Below are 20,126 nucleotides of genomic sequence, written 5' to 3'. Positions count from 1 at the left end.
TATGAAAGTTTTTAACAGTCGGTTAGGATAACTGAAAGACGCCAGTTTTTCAAGGACCACCCTTTTGGGGAGGAGATGAACAGTCCGCCTGCTGCGCATGTCAGACTGCCTGCCGGGTTTTTGACTTCCGGGGTGGAGAGAACGAGGGTAGCCCTTTTTGCCTGCTTGGCGGGACTCCTGGCGGCGCGGCACAGACGGTCTCCCTCTCTCCAAAGGTGGCCTTTTCGGTTTGGTGAGTTTTTATAAGGAATATAGACTAAGCCTAGATTTAAGACGATTTGTACTGTATTTCTATTTTCCTATCCTTCTAATCAACAACACCTTATATACAATAAAGGCTCTATCTAGAAAACCAGAAGCTTCTTCCATTTACTAGTCTGGGAGATAAATTAAGGGAAAAGTTAAGTAGGGGAGATTTATGATCTAATATCCAATTTTAAATCTCACACTCCTACATTTAGGACGACTGCTTAGTGGGGTAGTGGCAGTCCAACTTCTCCAGAAGCTTGGAACTCCTGACTTCTTCCTCACTGGCATAGTCCTTTTAGATTCTTTCACATCCATACATCTATATTTAGATTTTCACATGGATGCCTTGCTTTCACAATTTTAGAAATGTACCTAAACTACCTGTGGTCTCCTATCATCTTCATCCAATATTTTCTGCAAAGGGATCTGGCTTTAAAATGCCTGTGTACCCCAGAATTCTTATTAAATGTCATGGTTCTAAGAGGTTTGGGTGACCCAAAGCTCTGTAACTCAGTTTGACTTTCTCACTGGCAGTTGACAACCCTCTCTTCTAACCCTCTCTTTTGAAAGGGGGAACCCTTTCCAAATGGCTCCTCATTAGGCAAATTCCTACCATACATCCCCTGTCTAGGCTGAGACGCCAATGACAAATAACATGTCAAATAATATGTGACCCATCATCTCACAGGAGGAAGAATTGTAAAAACTTTTCTTTCACCTTAAGTTAAATCCAATCTTTCCATCACTTTTGAATTGGATTGATGCTCTCTCTCCCTTCCTAGTCTAAACAATGCTAAGAAAAAGTAAATGATGGAGATTTGATTCATGTTCCTACAGGCAGTGGAAAACCGGAATCTCATAAATTCCCTTAAGACTTTGCTGGACGATTTCCACTCGGAGATGAGGGAAGATGAACGGGACCGCCTTGGATTGCAACAACAGTATGCCAAGGACAAGGCTGCCTGGGAGGTGGAGTGGGCAGAGCTGAAAAGCCGTCTGGAACAGGTATATACAGTACTACGTGCTCAGGCTACCCTGACTTCCAAAGCAAGTCACAATTCCCCAGCTTTCCTTATCTGTATAGACGTTCCTCTCTCATGCTTATGTCTTCTCTGTCTAATATTGGTTGTGAAAGATTTTTTGCAAGTTCCCTGCCAACTCTAAATCCTCTATGTTTAATTCAAGTACTATTTCAACCCTCCTCTCCTTTCTTCTCATCTTCCCTCCTCTGCTTTCCTCTCCTCTCCTCTTCTCTCCTCCCCTCCGTTCTCTTTCCTCCTCTCCTCCTTTCCTTCTCTTCTGTCCTTTCCTCTTTTCCTCTATTCTCCTCCCCTCTTCTCCCCTCTCCTTCTCCTCCTCTTTCTCTTTCCCCCTGGTCTTTCCTCTCTACTCCTCTCCTCCCTTCCCCTTCCCTCTACTTTCCTTTCCTCTCCTTGCCTATCTTCTCACCTTCCCTTCAGGATCTGTAATTTCATCCATGAAGAAACACCTCCTACCAATGAAATTCAGCAACTCATCTGCAATTTATTGTCTTTGTTGCCTGCATCACTGAAATATTAAGTGTTTTGCTCAAGATCACATAATCAGTTTGTGTAAGAACCATGGCTAATGTTCAATAGCTATTAGGAAAAAAAGGCAATTACAGAGGAACTGATGAGCAGAGCCTCTCCATCTCTTCTGAGAAGAGAATGAAAGAAAATGATATGGCAACCAGAGACTGCCATATCTAGCCATAATATACAACACCAAGGGAGATTTTGTGTTTTAGTTCCCAGGAGACCCTTAAGACTATCATAGCTTATGTATAGAAGATTCAATTAAGTAACTTCTTGATAATCCCTCTCCCCCTTTCCAGGGAGTGGGAATCAGTGTACTACTCTTTACCATTAAGCAAATCATAGAATTTGATTTGTGAAATGTCTTGATCCTTGGGATGAAATGACCAGCTAATATTAATAAGGAGGCCTGGGTTCAATTTCCCATTTCTAATGTCATTATTGGTTTACTGAGTAATTTGGAACAAGCCATTTAACCTTGATATTATTGTTTAGGATATCTGCAAGATATCCCAATCAATATCAGTCACTATGGGTTTTTTTTTTGGTTTTGGTTTTGGTTTTGGTTTTGGTTTTGGGTTTGGGTTTGGGTTTGGGTTTTTTTGGTGAGGCATTGAGGGTTAAGTGACTTGCCTAGGGTCACATAGCTAGTAAGTGTCAAGTGTCTGAGGCCAGATTTGAACTCAGGTCCTCCTGAATCTATGGCTGGTGCTTTATCTACTGTGCCACTGTGCTTCTGTGCCCCAATATCAGTCACTATAGCAGATAAAGGGAAAGTAAAGGGGAAAAGGACCAGAGGGGATGAGGGGAAACATTTGTATAGTTGTCAGAAGGATGTACGGATATTGAAAGAAGCCTTGTCCACTGAACATTTAGTTCCTATGGAGAAGGATGAAAAAAGTTATAGAATTTAGATCATTAGGATGGCAGGAATCTACAAATGACTTATTCCAAAAAGGACTTAAAATATGGTGTTTTCACCTTAGACAAGAGCTGTCAGGAAAAAAAAAATTGGTTTGGGAATTTCCTTGGTCATTTTGCATATTTACTAATGTCTGAATGCATGAATTAAAACCATCTTTCAAGTGTTAATTATTTGTTGAGCATGATGCTAAATGATGTAGATACAAATACAAAAGTAAAATAGTTCTTGCCCTCAAGAAAATTACATTCTATTTGGAAGAGACAACATATATTGGAGGAGGGTATTTTGGTTCAAGGGGTCATAAGGATGTTGAGTGGATCCATGGGGAAAACTGATGAAGTTGATCTTTCCAGAAGCAATGGTTAGTTAAATCAAATGAGATTAAGTTTATAAAGTATTTAACACAGTGCCTGGCACATAGTAGGTGTCCTAAATACTAGCTCAGGGGCAGCTAGGTGGTGCAGTGCATTGAACACCAGCCCTGGAGTCAGGAGGACCTGAGTTCAAATCTGGCCTCAGACACTTGACACTTACTAGCTGTGTGACCCGGGGCAAGTCACTTAACTCCAATTTCCCCACAAAAAACCCCAAACAAACAAATAAATACTAGTTCGTGTTAGTAGTATTCATTTGAAAATCGTTTCCAGAACCAAAGGTTGAAAGGGCAGAATATATAGACGCATTCCAGGTGGCATGAAGACATCTGAAGAGTTCAGCTTTATGGGGTATGAAGCATGATCTGACTATTTAGATATAGTGGAATCTGTCATTCCATCCTCACTCAATCAGCAAATAGTACAACTGGGCCCCAGGGTGATGGTTCCAAAGCTAGTGGATTGTCTCAGTTTTGTCATCTGTCAAATGAAGGGGTTGGACCAGATGAGCCATAAGGTACCCTCTAGCACTGTATCCTCCATCTCTGTAAATGTATCCTGTATCACAAGAGAGCCCAGGATTGGGGCCTCTTAACACCAGAAATCTCAAACTTGAGCCTGCTACACTTGGGGCAGCTAGATGGCCTGAAGTCAGGAGGATGTGAGTTCAAATGCAGCCTGAGACACTTGCTAGCTGTGTGACCCTGGACAAGTCACTTCACTTTGCTTTCCTCAGTTTTCTCATATGTAAAATAAACTAGAGGAGGAAATGGTAAACCATTCTAGTATCTTTGCCAAAATAACCACAAATGGGGTCACAAAGTGTCAGGCATGACTGAAATGACTGAACAACAACAAATGACATACTTGGCTGCCTATAATACAACATAAAAGTTTACTGTGGTGGAAAGGATACTGGAGCTTGTTTGGAAAGAACTGGGTTCAAACCTCATCTCTGATACTGGCTTTGTGACTGTGGGCAAATCTTTTATGACTAAGCCTCAGTTTCTTCATGTATAAAATGGAGATGAGAATAACTATAGTACTAACCTCACAGGTTGTTGTGAGGACCAAATTGGACCATATTTATAAAATAGTTTTAAAAATCACAAGTTATTATTATTCAACCTGTTGTTTCTTGGTTCAGACAAACATATAATTAACAGTATTGGAGTCACGAGTCTTTTGTGAAGAAAAGCAGAGATTGAGCTTGTAGGTGTACAAATGAGCACCATGCAAGAAACGATACAAATGGCAAATCTGGTTTGGTGACTATTGCTTTACCTCTTGTCTTTTTGACAGCTGGAAGGAAAGAATACAGAGAGAAATCCGGGAGAAGTGTCTCCCTCCTTTGATTTAAAGGGAGCTTTTAGGAGGGAGAGGGAGGAGCTCAAGAAGCTACTTGCAGAGAGTCATGGCTTGGTGATGGAGCTACGCTGGCAAGTCCATCACAATGAGAAAAACTGGAAAAGGGAAAAAGTGGAACTTCTCGACCGATTAGACAAAGAGCGCGAGGATTGGGAGCAGCAGAAGAAGGAGATGCTGCGGAGGATGCAACATGTAAGGCAGGAACCACACAGGGTTCTAACAAATGCATGAATGTAAGGAAATAAATTCACACAAAGGTCAAAGAAAAAAGAAAAAAAAGAACCACTTTGATGAGGAGCGGTTTGGTACTATAGCCAGAGGATAGACTTGGATTCGGGAAGACCTGGGTTTAAATTTTGAACACATACAAGATAGCTGATCCTGAGCCAGTCATTAAACATGTCAATGCCCCAGGTAGTTCTCTAATACTAGAAGTTGAAGATGTGCATGGGGATAGAGTTTCTGCATCAGGAGTTACCTATAATCTTGAAATCCCAAATCTAGGCCAAAAATAAAACTAAACCAAAGTCCTTTTGTGAATTTTGCCACCCCAGAATGATTTATGAAAACCAATGTGGGGGTAGTGGCTTGAATCCCAGCTGTGGTACCATGTAATCTTGGTCAAATTCTCTCTTTTTTAGAGCAATTAATTGCTATTTGTTGTTGTTGTTGTTGTTGCTGGGCCATTTTTAGTCCTATAAGACTCTTCAGGACCCCATTGGGGTTTTCTTGGCAAAGATACTGTAGTGGTTTGTCATTTCCTTCTCTAGCTCACATTACAAATGAGAAAATTGAGGTAAATGGTGTTAAGTGACTTACTTGTCCAGGGTCACACAGCTAGTAAGTATCTGAGGCCAGATTTGAACTCAAGGAGATGATTATTTCTAACTCCAGTCTCGGTGTTCTATCCACTGTCCCACCTAGCTACCCCTTTAATTAGCTTTTAGAAAGGGGCATTTACAGTGGTTGCATAGTAAAAACCACAAGTACAAAACATTCTTCTCAAAAGTCTATGATACTTTCTCCCACAAGTACAAATATAATCCAAGGGAAAGTACTTCAAGATTAGGTTACGTATGGCAAAGGGGATATTTGATAGTTCTTTTGCTTTAGTACTCAAAATGTTCCCCTTTAGGTAGGGAGCATCTTGTCTTCTGGGCCCCTTGTGGAATCTTGAATCTTCTTTTCTTCAGTGTGTCTAGTTGATCCTTGGTACCCAGTACAGACAGTTCTTCCTGCTGATGTTATCACAAGGACACTGCTAGGATGCCAACAAAAAAACAAAAATGTCCAAATCCTCCAGCCCTCTGAAATTCACCAGGTCCTCCTTGATCCAAATCATGGGAGAGGAAGAAAGATATTAAGAGAGAAACTTAGACTCCCCTCCCCATTCCATGTTATTCATGCCAGAAGCTCAAATTCTTGATTCCAAACTAGCTCAGTAGTTTTATGCAAGCCCCACAGAATATCATCAAACCCCTCAACCAATTCAAACAGACTTCCTATTACTTAGCTGAAATGCCTTTGAATGACTGATTAATTCTCCAGAGGTATCCAGGTCTCTTTCATACCAAGCATACACCTCTAATTCTATTGAAACATATTCTTACCTCATTGGGAGGTAGGTGGGGAAAAGTAGTTGGGGGAGCAATTGACTCAATTCTCATCTTTACATATAAAATTTGGAGATTAAACTAAATGATCTCCAAGTTTCCTTTCTTTCTAAATATGTAAATGTGCAAAGTATAGGGTACATAGAAAACAAAAGGAAAACACTAAAATGACCAAGATGAATTTCCAGTTTGTAAAAAATCATCTCTGTCCTTCACATCTCTCCTCTCCCTTCAGCCACACCAAAAAATTTAATGATAGGAAGGAAGGAAGGAAGGAAGGAAGGAAGGAAGGAAGGAAGGAAGGAAGGAAGGAAGGAAGGAAGGAAGGAAGGAAGGAAGGAAGGAAGGAAGGAAGGGAGGAAGGGAGGGAGGGAGAGAGGGAGGAAGAAAGGAAGGAAGGAAGGAAGGAAGGAAGGAAGGAAGGAAGGAAGGAAGGAAGGAAGGAAGGAAGGAAGGAAGGAAGGAAGGAAAAGAAAAAAATTTAAACCCTAAATCTGAGCAGGCTCACTTTTAAGTGCACTGCTAATAGCTTAGTCCCAGTGAGTGTTTCTGCCTGAATTCAGATGTAGCCTAATAATAAAGGAAGTGCTGAATAAAGCTAGAAGTTAAACTGTTCCATGATGACCCGGCATGCTGGGCATATCCCTGAGTGGTGATCAAATATGACCACAGTTAGAAAAGACAACCGCCTAAAACTGATCTTTAACTGGACCAAAAAAATCAGGAGGAAAAAAAATCTTAATTGGAGATTAGGTTTTCACTAATATGTGACTGTCTTTTGCATTTGCAGTCATTGGTCTGCACTGTAGCTAATCTCTTGATCTGTGGTGACAGCAGTCATTCTTGAATGATGCACAAATTAAACTAATGCAGCCTTGGCTTTTATCCCTGGTTAGTTTTGCAAAGTCTGCTTTTTATTTGTGTCTGTGTTTCACATTTAGAAATGCTTGAGATCATAAGAAATGTTATTAATCTTGGAAAATATTAATCCAGAGAAATGGCAATTATCCTTGCTACTTTCCATTAGGACATTTTCAGAAAAAAAATAACTAACATATATAGCACTTAAGGTTTGCAAATCTCTTTATATGTATTATCCCATTTGATCCTCAGAACAATCCTATAAAGAAAGTGCTATTACTATTCTCATTTTACAAATGAGAAGACTGTGGCTAAGAAAGGCTAAATGAAAAAACAAAACTTAATAAACAAAAATAAGAAGGGGGCAGCTAGATGGTATGGTGAATAGAAAACCAGCCTTGGAGTCAGGAGGATCTGAGTTCAGATCTAGCCTGAGACACTTTGTGACCCTGGACAAGTCACGACCCCTGATTGCCTAAAAAACATGGCTAAATAATTTGCCCAGGTTGAAAGAGCTAGTAAAAGTGTCTGAGGCTAGAACTCAGGGCTTTCTGCCTCCAGATCCAACATTATTCACTATGCCAACTACCTGCCCTATCTGTTACATGAGTAATTATTGTCTGTGTGATGCATGGTTCTTACTTGAGCACACAGGTATTTAGGTCATTTTTATATTAAATTGTAACATTGAAGGAAATCTATCAAAAGCTGGGAAACACTGGCAGATTTTGGATTAGGTACTATTTGGGACCCTAGTAAAACTCAAGGAGAGTAAGGATTGAAAGGGATGTTTGGCACTAGACGTCACTCCTTTCTCTGTACTTCATGGGTTTTATTACCCACCTTCTTAATGTTTGATATGGCTACAATCCCAAATTCCCCAATTCCCCATCAAGAGGAATGCCAGTTATTTCCTGTTTTCCCTGGAAGCTAACTGTAGGAAAGTCTTTAGATTAACACCTGTGGGTAGTCTTGGGGCCAGGTGAGTCAATGATTAGTTTTGAAGGTTTTAAACCTTTTCAAAGTGAAAAGCAGCCTGTCTTTGTTCCTAGGAAGTTTGTTTTTTCACCTGATCTTACTTACATCTTATCCTTCCCCTCTCCAACTCCTTCACTTTCTCAAAAGAGTCCTGTTTGATTAAGGAATTCCCCTGATCTTTCAAACTTTGGAATCAAATATTTATCAGTGTACATTTTCAGTTATCTTAAGTCAGCTATACCCTGAAGAGATCAACGAGTTACTGAATAGAAAGCCATCTAGCCAGGACCAATTCCTGTGATCATGGCTTTTCCTATGCCTGAAAATGACCATGGTTGTCATGGTTAATGCCAGGTACCTTTCTGCATCATCAGTGACTATTCCACAGCAACCATAATGATTTATTGGCTCAACCACATCACTCATTTTACAAGTCACCCTTCAAATTTGCAGAGGAAATTTTCTATAATTAAAAAAAATATATTTTATTTATATCTTTTGTTTTTACATCACCAGGATTTCTTCTAGTATCATACCTCCCCCCGTCCAAGAGAGCCATCCCATATAACAAATAATGTTTTTAAAGAAAAAAAAAAAGGAAGGAGAAAAAAATCAGCAAAACTGATCAATACATTGAAAGAGTTGGGAAACATATACTATATATATATATATATATATATATATATATATATCTTAGTATACTATATATACTAAACATATACTCTCTAAATACACATACACACACACACACACACACACACACACACATATATATGACAATTGTGGACCTCCAACATCATTTTTTAAGCATGTAAGAATGTTTACTAGGGGCAGCTAGGTGGCACAGTGGATAGAGCATCGACCCTGGAGTCAGGAGGACCTGAGTTGAAATCCGGCCTTAGATACTTAACACTTACTAGCTGTGTGAGCCTGGACAAGTCGCTTAACCCCAATTGCCTCACTTAAAAAAATTAAAAGAATGTTTACTATTTCTAATAAAAAGAAGACCAGCAAGACACATGTAAAGATGTACCATTTCCAAGAGAGTCAATTTACCTGTTTGGACCAAATACACAGAAATGGAAATCTCCTTTCCAAATTTGCATCTATTCAATCAGTGACCTCAGAGCTTCACCCTTTATAGTAATACATCTCTGAGTATAAATGTATTCTTAACCTACATGTGAAATTAAATTTGGGGCCATGGACTTTAAGCCAGTGTGGTGCTTTCTCTGCTATTATTAGAGATATATTTGTCCCTAATTAGTTTGTACTTTGGACAAAAATAAATGCTATTCTTTTTTCCCCAAGTATTTAGCATTTGAAAGTAGGATTTTTTAAAAATCATGATAACTAGGCTTGCAAATTAAGGCAACAAAGGGACATTCCTTGTATAACAGGAAGTTGGCAGAGGTTATTCCATTAGTCAATTTGTTGCTCACTCATTAAACTCTCAGTCACACATTCCTAAGAGAAGCAAGAAGCATATCAACAGCTCTTCATGGAATGTTTAACAATGCATGGCTCTGGTACACAACTGCTTTGTAAGCTTCATAACCTTGAATATGATAACCTCATACAAATGGTCAAGAGGCTCTCTAAATCCATTTTCCACATAGGAAGCGTATGTTTCTTGCTTATCAGGCATCATAAAATTCCAACATGATTTCTCCACCACATAAGACACTCTATACGATGAATGTGAGTCTTAGCTCCTATCATGCTTTCCGTTCACATTTCAGGACAGATTTTTTTTAATGGATTCATACCATATCATCCCTTACATTAAGCAGGTTTCTAGTTCATATGCAGATGTTACAGGGCTTATTATTATTGTCAGTTATAGTGTAACAACTAGAATGTTGAACTTGGGATCAGGAAGACTGGGGTTCAAATCAGACATATAGTAGCTATATGACCCTGGGAAAATCACTTTAATCTCTCTGGACTCAATTCCTTCTTATATAAAATGAAGGGTTAGCTTCAATAAACTTTAAGGTAACTTCAAGTTCTCAATCTATGATCCCATCTCCCTAAGTCTAATTTGCACACATAATTCTCCTTTTCATGATACACTTAAATTAGCTGTCTGTACAAGATGAAGACCAGTCTCTGAAAGTCCCTTTGCAATGTGTAACATGTTTCAGAGGGCTAGCCTTGGACTTAAGAAGACCCTGGGTTAAAGCCCACCTCTGATACTCACTGGCTATCTCAATGCTTTATGCAATGAGTAGAACTAGAATGAGTTAGAGAAGGAGATGGCAAACCACTCCAGTATCTTTGCTAAGAAAATCTTAAAATGGAGTCACAAAGAATTGGACGTGACTGAAACAACTAAAACCAAATTTGTTATATTAGAAATTAAGACATCTTCATATTATTATAAAAAGAGCTTTGACCTCATGGACTCCCTAAAAGGGTCCCCAAACTACACGTAGAGAACTGCTGTTCTAGAAAGATGAGAACTTCACTTAGAATCAGAAATTCAAGACCTGGCTTTGATTTTCCAAGGACTCACTCTCTAGGTAGTATTCATAAGGCACCACTAAGAATCAGTTTCCCTATCCTAAAATGAAAACACTTGTACTACTTCCCTCGGAGGGATATTGTGAAGAAAACCTTTTGTAAATCTTTTTTTTTTTTGTGGGGCAATGGGGGTTAAGTGACTTGCCCAGGGTCACACAGCTAGTAAGTGTCAAGTGTCTGAGGCCGGATTTGAACTCAGGTTCTCCTGAATCCAGGGCCAGTGTTTTATCCACTGTGCCACCTAGCCGCCCCACCTTTTGTAAATCTTAAAGTTCCATAGAAATAATGAGTTGTTACTCTCATCCACAGTAGCTTGGACCAGCTAGAATCATTCTAGTCTCTTTCATGGAGTGAGAAAGTGTGTTGGCCTAAGTTTATGTTGCCCTGTGCTCCCCAACTTTATTTCTGAAATCCAGGTAGGACAGAGCTATGGATCCCAGTAGTATCTGTACTGCTTTTTTCTTCAGGTCCTAACATAGGCCTCCACTCAAGATACTGCTGTGTCAAAACCAGAAGAAGAATATTTAAAACAATGGGAGACAGAGCCAGGCTCCTATTCAAAGATGCTGAATATTTTCTTAAACTATGCTTGAGTTGTACTATAAAAGGGCTGGCTGTGCTATATTTTTTAAAATGGAATTTACTGCTACTTACCACCTGTGTGACTTTTGGCCAATCCCTCAACTTCTCTGGGTCTTGATTTCTTCATCTGTAAAATGAAGTAGTTGGATTACATGGTGTCTAAGGAACTCCCAGCTTTAAATCTCTGATCCTGTGATCCCATGAATTGCTATTCTAGTCGTGTAGAACTTTATGCTCTTCCAGAAGAGGAAAAATCCACAAGTCTATCCCTCTTCACCAATTCCAACGAGCTAGTCAATCTGATAATACCTCAAATCACAGTGTTGCTTCATTAGAAAAACTCTGGGTAAGATTGACCCAAGACTTTGGCCAGAACTAACTCCCACCCTTACAGATCCTGTGCAAAGTCCAAGGTGATGTTTCTCAATACAGGGCAGTACTTCCTTTGTATTATGCTTTACTTGTCAGCAAGACATGTTTACCAGGCTGCTGTTGTAGGTTCTCAGCTCTTTCCTCCCATCATCTCCCCAACCTCATCAAAACCATCAATTCTTCTATGTGTTCTCTTTAGTTCTTTCCCTTAACAGCTTAAAAATGTTCATGTGACCTTTTTATTAGCATTCACTGGATCTAAAAATTTCTGCCTTTTGGAGGGAAGGTTTTTATTGTTGTTTAAAAAACTATAACAGATTGTTTGTCTTCTAGCAGGTACTTTTGACTCTTTCCATTCACATCTCTTGTATCTAATCAGCCACCAAAGTCTGCCCATCCTAATTCCATATCATCTCTCACGTCTGTCGCATCCTCCCTATTCCTACCATATTCCTACTGTATTAGCATGTTTGGTTTCTTATTGGACCTGTGTATGGGACTGGAAGTTAGTGACTTCCTCTCCTGATACATGTAGCTGCCTTCTCTACAGCTTAGTCTTAGAGAGTTGCCCGGGGCACTGAGAAGTTAGGTGACTTGCCCAGGGTCAAACTGCCTGTAAGTGTCAGGGGCAGAACTTGGACCTTGCTCTTCCTAACTCCAAGACCAGCTCCCAGCACCCCCCCCTCTTCCTGCTGCCTCTTTTATTGTATACAATAGTTCTCTGCTTACATGTTATTAGCTTACCAAACCATAAGCTCTCATGGAGACAAGGACTGTGTCTTATCTAAATCTTGTGACTTTTCCAGTGGCTAGCACACAGTAGCTATTTTAATTTTTTTTTATTGAATTGAATTTTTTTTAAAGTACAACTTGTAATGGGGTTAGAGAGCAGTGGAAACATCACTGTATTGATGTATAGAAAAATGCTGTTTACCTCACTTTCCTCATCTGTAAAATGAGCTGGAGAAGCAATGGCAAACCACTCCAGTATCTTTGCCAAGAAAACCCCAAATGGGGTCACAAAGAAAAGGGGAAGAGAGAGCAATAAAACTTAAAGTTAGATCAGTAGCATAGTCCTACAGCCTGTGTGCTTGCAAATAATCTGAGAAACCTCATAGATTGTTATGGCTGAAAGGTACCTTACACATCAATTCATCCAATCACCAGGGCACACAAAGGTTGAAGTGACACAGAGACAAAGTGACCCAAAAGTCCAGAGACACACAATTAGTGAATAGCACTAGGAAACCTTGGGGAGAGTGGGGAGAAGAAGAGTAATAATACTTCTGACCTTTATTTTCAATATTAGTAACAATTACACAAACAACAACAAAACCTCAGTAAGTCACATTTAAATAGCACTTTATGTGATTTCATTGTAATAGGAAACTCTCTTTCCCTTCACATATTGGCATCTGTTTTCCAACTTTTTATAGCCTTAAAGAGACTTGTCTGAGGCACTGATTTAAAGTGGCTGGACATGGTCAGGTGGCCAATTTATATCAGAGACATGAATCTAGGTCCTCTTGACACTTGGGCCAATCAGTGGATGGAGGCCTTGCTGCCTTTATCTATCAAAGATCTGGACCAAAAAATAATACCTTGAGGTTTTGTGAAATACTTTCTTCTCAACAGTTACCATCCCACCCTCCCCAGCAAAGTTTGTCTAATGTTGCATGACTTTCCATGGTCCATCCTCACACATAAACAGGAATACATGGAGGTGCACACTAGGAAACATGATTAAATCTGTGAAAAATGCTTTTGGAAATCTTGATATGCTCCCAAGGAAATTTATAGCATTCCCTGACAGCATCTCAATAGTTAATGACTGAAAATCATTATTTTCCCTTGCCTTTGGGTCAGGTCTAAATGTCACTTTAGTCCTTTAAGTATTTTGCTTATTAAAACAAAGCAATCAACCCAATAGAATTTTCAAATATGTCAGCCAATAAAGGACTCATTAAAAGTAGTTAAGTAAAAATATCCTTGGGTCTAGTGTTTGCTCATGCATAAATATTTATTAGAGAAAGGCAATAACAACAAAAAATTCAAAATTAAAATGTCAGTGAGCATTATAAAGTTTTCTAAATGGAACAAAGCTTCATTAGGAGCAAGTTCCCCACCTATTTTTCCAGTTCCTTGTTGTTTAATGCTGGCATATTTCCCTTGCTTAAGCCTCTCAATGTCTGCATGGGACAAAGCCATAAGTGATAGAAGGCAACCATGGAAATAGTACTTGAGCGCATGCTCAAAGCCAAAAGGAAATGATGTGTTATGGTGTGATAGATTGGAAGGACAAAGACAATGGTTCAAATCCCATTTCTGCCATTTGTTAAATGTATATTTCAGTGAGGTTTCCATTCAAAATACTTAGGGAATTCTGCTTTGAGAATTGCCTTTCAAAGCTGTGTCAAATCCTTTCAAAAATCTTTAGGGTAGTAGACTTCATGCTCTGAAGGTGCATTTGTTTTTTTGAAATATCCAAAAATCATTCAGAGCCAAGTCTAGTGAAAAAGACAAATGACCCACCTTGGACCAAAAGCAAGGTATAACTTACTCTAGGTATTGAGGCCAAGGTTCTTCTTCTGTGCCTCACTGACCCTCAGGCAGTTCCAAAAGAGAAATTCCAAAAATGGTGGTAGCATCATTAGAATAAGTAGGTGACCCGTTTGTACTCATTTGGATATCTGAGTCCTGATATATTTAGGTTGTTGCCTCTTTAAGCAATGGCCTCACTTAATAGTCTTTCCTTGGATCATCAAAATTCTACTGTCTACCTTGTCAGTCATTTGGGACAAAGTTTTCATGTGAATGGAGCTGCTTTCCACTCTTTCCTTGTCTCCCCTGACTACCCAGGCAGGAGGTGTTTGGGAAAGGCAAATTATTTTTAGCAGTGACTTTCTTTTTGTACTAAACCTGCAGTACCTTCTTAGCAACTTAGAGTCTGAGAATGTATGGGGCACTGAGACTTACCCAGGGTCAAGCAGTCAATATGTGTTAGAGTCAACACTTGAAACCAGATCTTTCATGAAGCCAAAACTAGTTGTCTATCCACAATACCTCACTACCTCTCAGCATTTACTTCAATTAAACATAATTAGGAAAATCAAATAGACTTCTTCCAAGCCTTATCTGGTATAAATGATTTTTTTCTAAAACTTCCAGGTCCTGAGATTGACACCATCTTTATTACCTGTCTTTAGCATGAGTAATAAAGTTGACAATCACCCTAATTTTCCTTTTAAAAATCTTTTGGTTTTGTTCTTTGAGCATTAATATAAGGTGACTCCTAAATTATTTATGTTATCCGCTGATACCCCTGATCTTAAAAACCTATTGACACAGAGGCAAAGAAAAAAATATTAGAGAGGCCCCATAAATGAAGGTGTAATTAATCCAAATTAAAATGTTGGGACCAGATGAATTTTATTTTCTTTCACCGCTATCCATATGAGATAGCATGGTGTCAATAGCATTTTTCCAATTATATGTAAAGAAAATTTTTAACTTTTTTTTTTTTTGGCGAGGCAATTGGGGTTGTGACTTGCACAGGGTTACACAGCTAGTATCAAGTGTCTGAGGCCAGATTTGAACTCAGGTCCTCCTGAATCCAGGGCCAGTGCTTTATCCACTGCACCACCTAGCTTCCCAACATTTATTTTTTAAATAAAATTTTGAGTTTCAAATTTTCTCCCTTCTCCCTTAGATGGTAAACAATTTGATATATGTTACATATACGCAATCATGCAAAACTTATTTCCATTGTGAAAGAAGAAACAGAACAAAAGGAAAAAAACTATCCAAAAAAATGTGAAAAAAGTATGCTTAAATCTACGTTCAGACACCATCACTTCTTTCCCTGGATGTGGACCAGATGAAATTTAAAAACTAATATAAGAGGGGCAGCTAGGTGGTACATTGGATAGAGCACCAACCCTGGAGTCAGGAGTATCTGAGTTCAAATTTGGCCTCAGACACTTAACACTTACTAGCTGTGTGATCCTGGGCAAGTCACTTAACCCCAATTGCCTCACTTAAAAAAAAAAAAAACAACTAATATAAGTTTGGCACCCATTGGGGGAAGGGTGAGGTAGAGGATGGGTAGGAGAAAAGGGAAAAGGACTATTATAGTGTCCTAACATTCTACAGAATCAGTCCAAATAAAATCCCAAGTTGTGAGAAAGAGACAGTGTACTTCAAAGCCAGATGATGGACAATCTCTACTAACTTTTCTCTTCTTTACATTTTAAGCTACAGAATGGAATGAGCTTCCTTGGAAATGACAGTTTCTTTAGGGACTCAAAAGATGTCAACATCCGTGTATTTTCCAACCAAGGGAGCCATCATATGCCTCGTTCAACAGGAAACTGGTCTTACTCCAATTCAGACCCAATGCAGTTTGAAGACCAGACACTGTCAAAATTAAAGCAAACAGACCGATGCTCTGCCACAGAGAACATCTTCTTGGATGCATTGGCCTTGGATGATGAGCCCGATGACACTCAGCCTCGGAAAGTGGGACGAGAGAAGTTTATCACTTGCCTGCATGAAGTAATCCTTATATTCTCTCTACTTCTTAATTACTCTCTAATGAAGTAGCAATAATTAAGCAATAATGGAATGTGATCCTTTCCCACAGCAGAAAGTGCCAAGAGAAAAGATAAATGAAAGAAAATGGATACTAGAATGGAAATAGGCATTTATATTTCTATGTCATCATTTCTGCCCATGTTGTTGTCCCCTGCCAACATTACCACTATTTGGTTTTTCCACATAGACCCAGTTTATTTGCTATGAAAGGTGAAGTCTCATAAGAGAACAGATGCCACATTCATCAGGTGTTGCCAATGACACCAGTTCTAATCTTTGCTACATATACAAGATGTCTAGATATTTAAAAGTTCATATAGAAGCTATTCAAATAATCCAGACCCTAGTGCAGATCTCTTTGATTAGAGAAAAAAAATATTCTATCCATATGAGATAGCATGGTGTCAAAGAGTGGAGAAACCTGGGTTTGCCCTTAATGTACTAGTGAGACAGGTATTATAGTCAATAAAATGCTGGATACAAGGTCTGGAAAATCTGAATTCAGATCCTACTTCAGATATTACAAGCTATGTGGTTCTAGGTAAGTCATTTCTTGTCTCAGCCTCAATTTCCTCATCTGTAAAAGGGGCATAATAATAGCATCTACTTCATAACACTATAATCAAATAAGATGTATGGAAAATACTTTGTAAACCTTGATGGGTTATTTAAATGTTAGCTGTTATTACACTGTAACCCTGGGAGTATTGAGAATGACAAAGAAAAGCAAAAAGCTGATAATCTAATGGGGAAGATGAAATTAATCTAATTAGCTCCTTCAAGGTTCATTTTCTTCATACGTCTATAAGGCAGTTGGATTAGATGATCCCTAGTCTACAATCTAGATGATCCCTTGAACTCCAAAATTCTAACAGAAAAACTGTCTCCAAATATAATGAACTGCTTCAGAAAATTATAAGTTTCCTATACCTGTAGGTCTTGGAGAGCAGGGAAGAGAAGAGGCTGGATAATCATTTGTTGATATGGTATAAAAATGATTCTTGTCCAGTTATGTGTTGGACTATATACTGAGATCTCTTTCAGTTCTGAGATTCTAGAATTGTATGAATCCTTAGGGAAGATAGGAAGTATTGAGAAATACTAGAGAACAGGACAGTGAAAGAACTAAAAGTAAATGCTTCTGCCACTCCCAGATTATCATATCAGTAATCAAATGCAAATGAAAGTGAAGTCTCTCTTCATGAGAGTTTGGGAACACTAGTTCCTTGAAAATTCCTGAAGACTCATAATTTCCCAGTAGTCATTCATTTATGAGAATATGGATAGGAATTGGATTATGTTAGAAATGAGGAATATCATCAGTTCTCTATTTCTGTGTAATTAAATTTGAGGAAGATGCTCCAAGTTCTCCTTTAATCCAATAAAACCTTGAGGAGTCTGGTCCAATTCAGGATTATCCTTAGTGAAGAAAAATACATTGGAGAAAGAGACCTTATTCCAAGAGCTACAGGGCAACCAACCTGGGTAGGTTTTTTTTTTTTAAGTATAGGCCCCCAAGACAATGATAATGACAACTAACCCATATTTCCATAAAATTTTAAGGTTTACAAAGTGCTTTGCCTGAAGGGACCTCAGTTATCACTTCCATCATTGACTCCCAAGGAATTCCAGGATGCCAAGAATTTTTTATGCCAAATTGGATCTATTCCAATCCAGACATGATTCCCAATGTTGTGAGACCTAAGACATCCTTCTGTGGAGTAAGGGTAGGATTCCATGCATCTCTGGGATTCTCTCATTTGCCATACTTTCCTTTAGATTTTATATGTAGCATCATATGAATTCCACATTAATGAAACCACCATTTGGTCACAGTCTAGGTTTTATCACCTGGTTGTGCTCCATGAACCAACTGGACTTCAGTCGATCAATCACCAAGCATTTATTAAGCACTGTGATTTTATATGGAGAGAGAGAGAGAGTAGATGGAAAGTAATCTCAGATTGGAAGACATTAACTATTATGGTAACCAGGAAAGACCTCCTGCAGAAGGTGGGATTTGAGCCAAGTCTTGAAGGAAGCCAGAAAAACTAAGAGGTAGAAGTGAGGGGACAAAACATTTTAGGCATGCGGGTCAACCAGAGAAAGGGCCCAGAGAATGAAAATGGAGCATTATGTCTGAGGAATAAAAAATAGGTTAATATAGCTGGTCATAGAGTGCATGGAGTAGAATAAAGTATAAGAAGACTTGAAAGGTGAGAAAGGGCCAGGTTAAACAGCCAACAGAAGAGTTTATATTTCATTCTGCAGGTAATAGAGAGGCACTGGAGTTTATTGAATTGGGGCAAGGGTGGGGAGGGAAATGGTGAAGGGAAATCTGTTCAGACACAAACTTTAGGAAGTCCACTTTGGCCCCTGGGAGGATGGATTGGAGAAGGGAGAAATTAAGACAGGCAGAACAATTAGAACTCCAGGTGAGAGATAAGGACCTGGATTGGGTTGGTAGCTGGACAAATAATGGAAAGGAGATATACACTAGAGATGGTGTAAAGGAAGAAATGATGAGATCTGGCAACAGATTAGATATGTAGAGTGAGTAAGGTAAGAAGTCATCATGTCACCAAGGTTGTGAGCCTGAGTAACTGGAAGGTTAGTAGTACCCTACACAGTAATTGTGTAGTTCAAAAGAAAGGAAGGTTTGTGAGAAAAGAATCTAAGTTCTTTTTTGGACATAATGAGTTTGAAATGTCCCCCCCACACACACACACACACTTTCTTATAAGTTCCCTTTTGTGTGTTATCTTCACCCATTTGAGTGCAAGCTACCTGAGAGCGGGGTCTATTTTTCTTTTTGCTTGTATTTTTATTCGTAGTGCTTAGCACTAAGCCTGGCATATATTAAGCATTTAATAAATGCTTGTTTCTTTCCTTTCTTCCTACAGATAAACGCAAAGGAGAGGCAGTTAGTATTTGGGATTGGAGCTCAGGAGAGAAACTAAAGCTGGCCATATAAATTTGGGTGTCATCTGAATAAAGTTAACAGTTGGACCTCTGTGATTTGATAAGATCATGTGGGATAGAGCAAAAAAAAAAAGTCTAAGACAAAGTCTCCCGTATCCCCATTGTTAGTAGGTATTTCATAGGTGAAGAACTAGCAAAGGAGACTGAGAAGAAGCAGCAAGATAAATAGGAGAATGGAGAGAGAGCAGCAGCATGAAAACCTAGAGAAGAGAGTATCCAAGAAAAGAAGGTGTTCTAGGCAGCTAGGTGATACAGTAGATAGAAAGTCAGGAGCACTTTATCAAAGAGTTTATCCATGAAGGGAGAATGATATCTAGTGAGGATAGTAGGATCAAGCAAAGGGTTTTTTGAGAACAAAGGAGACATGGGCTTGTTCATAGGCAGAATGGAAGGAATAGAGAGAGATTGAAAATAAGAGGAAAAAGTGGGGATGGTATAAGATCTTTTGACTGTCAGATTTATAAGTAACTAGACCTATGTCACTTAGAATTAGGATTATTCATAAAGCTTCCCCCTAGTCACCAAGGATCACCAAATCAGAGTTAACCTCTTGGCTCCCTTCCCTATATCCAATCAGTTGCTAAGTCCTGTCACTTTACCTCCATAACATTTGTCATCTCCTTCCCTTTCTCTTCCTAACCCCACAGTTGTTCTGGCTTTTGACATCCCTCACTTGGACCACTAAAATATCTTCCTAATTGGTTTCCCTCTTTCCAGTGTCCCCTTCAACAATCCACCCTCCCTCCACACAGCTGCAAAAAGAATCTTCCTAATGTACAGGTCTGACCTTGTCAGGACCTTGCTTAGACCCCTTTAATGGTTTCCCATTGCCTGTAGAATAAAATGAGAACTCCTGACATTGACATTTACCACACTCAAAACCTGGATCCCACCCTCCTTCTCATATTTCATATTGCCTTATTTCATATGACCATCTTTTCCATTCTATAATTCAGTCAACCAGACAACTAACTGAATTGTTCCTTGAACCCCATTGTCTATCTTGGGTCTTTATGTACATCAACCATCCCTCATATGGCTTCAATACATTCCTGCTTTACTTCCAAATCTCATAATGCTTGCCTTCCTCTAAGTCTCAGCCTCAAGTGCTTCTATCTCCATTAAGACATCTGTGGTCTTCCTCATG

General features: G+C 39.1%; 1 protein-coding gene across 1 annotated transcript in view; it reads left to right on the top strand.

Moving 5' to 3' along the window:
* Nucleotides 1-20,126, top strand: part of MTCL1 (microtubule crosslinking factor 1) — a 167,925-nt gene that overhangs the window by 127,038 nt on the left and 20,761 nt on the right. The window contains 3 exon segments of the mRNA XM_043979597.1: nucleotides 1,087-1,254; nucleotides 4,407-4,664; nucleotides 15,659-15,958. Coding sequence (XP_043835532.1) covers nucleotides 1,087-1,254; nucleotides 4,407-4,664; nucleotides 15,659-15,958 — 726 coding nt within the window.

This window comes from Dromiciops gliroides, chromosome 1 (genome assembly GCF_019393635.1).
Source record: "Dromiciops gliroides isolate mDroGli1 chromosome 1, mDroGli1.pri, whole genome shotgun sequence".
NCBI lineage: Eukaryota > Metazoa > Chordata > Mammalia > Microbiotheria > Microbiotheriidae > Dromiciops > Dromiciops gliroides.
The sequence above is the reverse complement of the archived record's forward strand: the minus strand, read 5'-3'. Positions and strand labels throughout refer to the sequence as shown.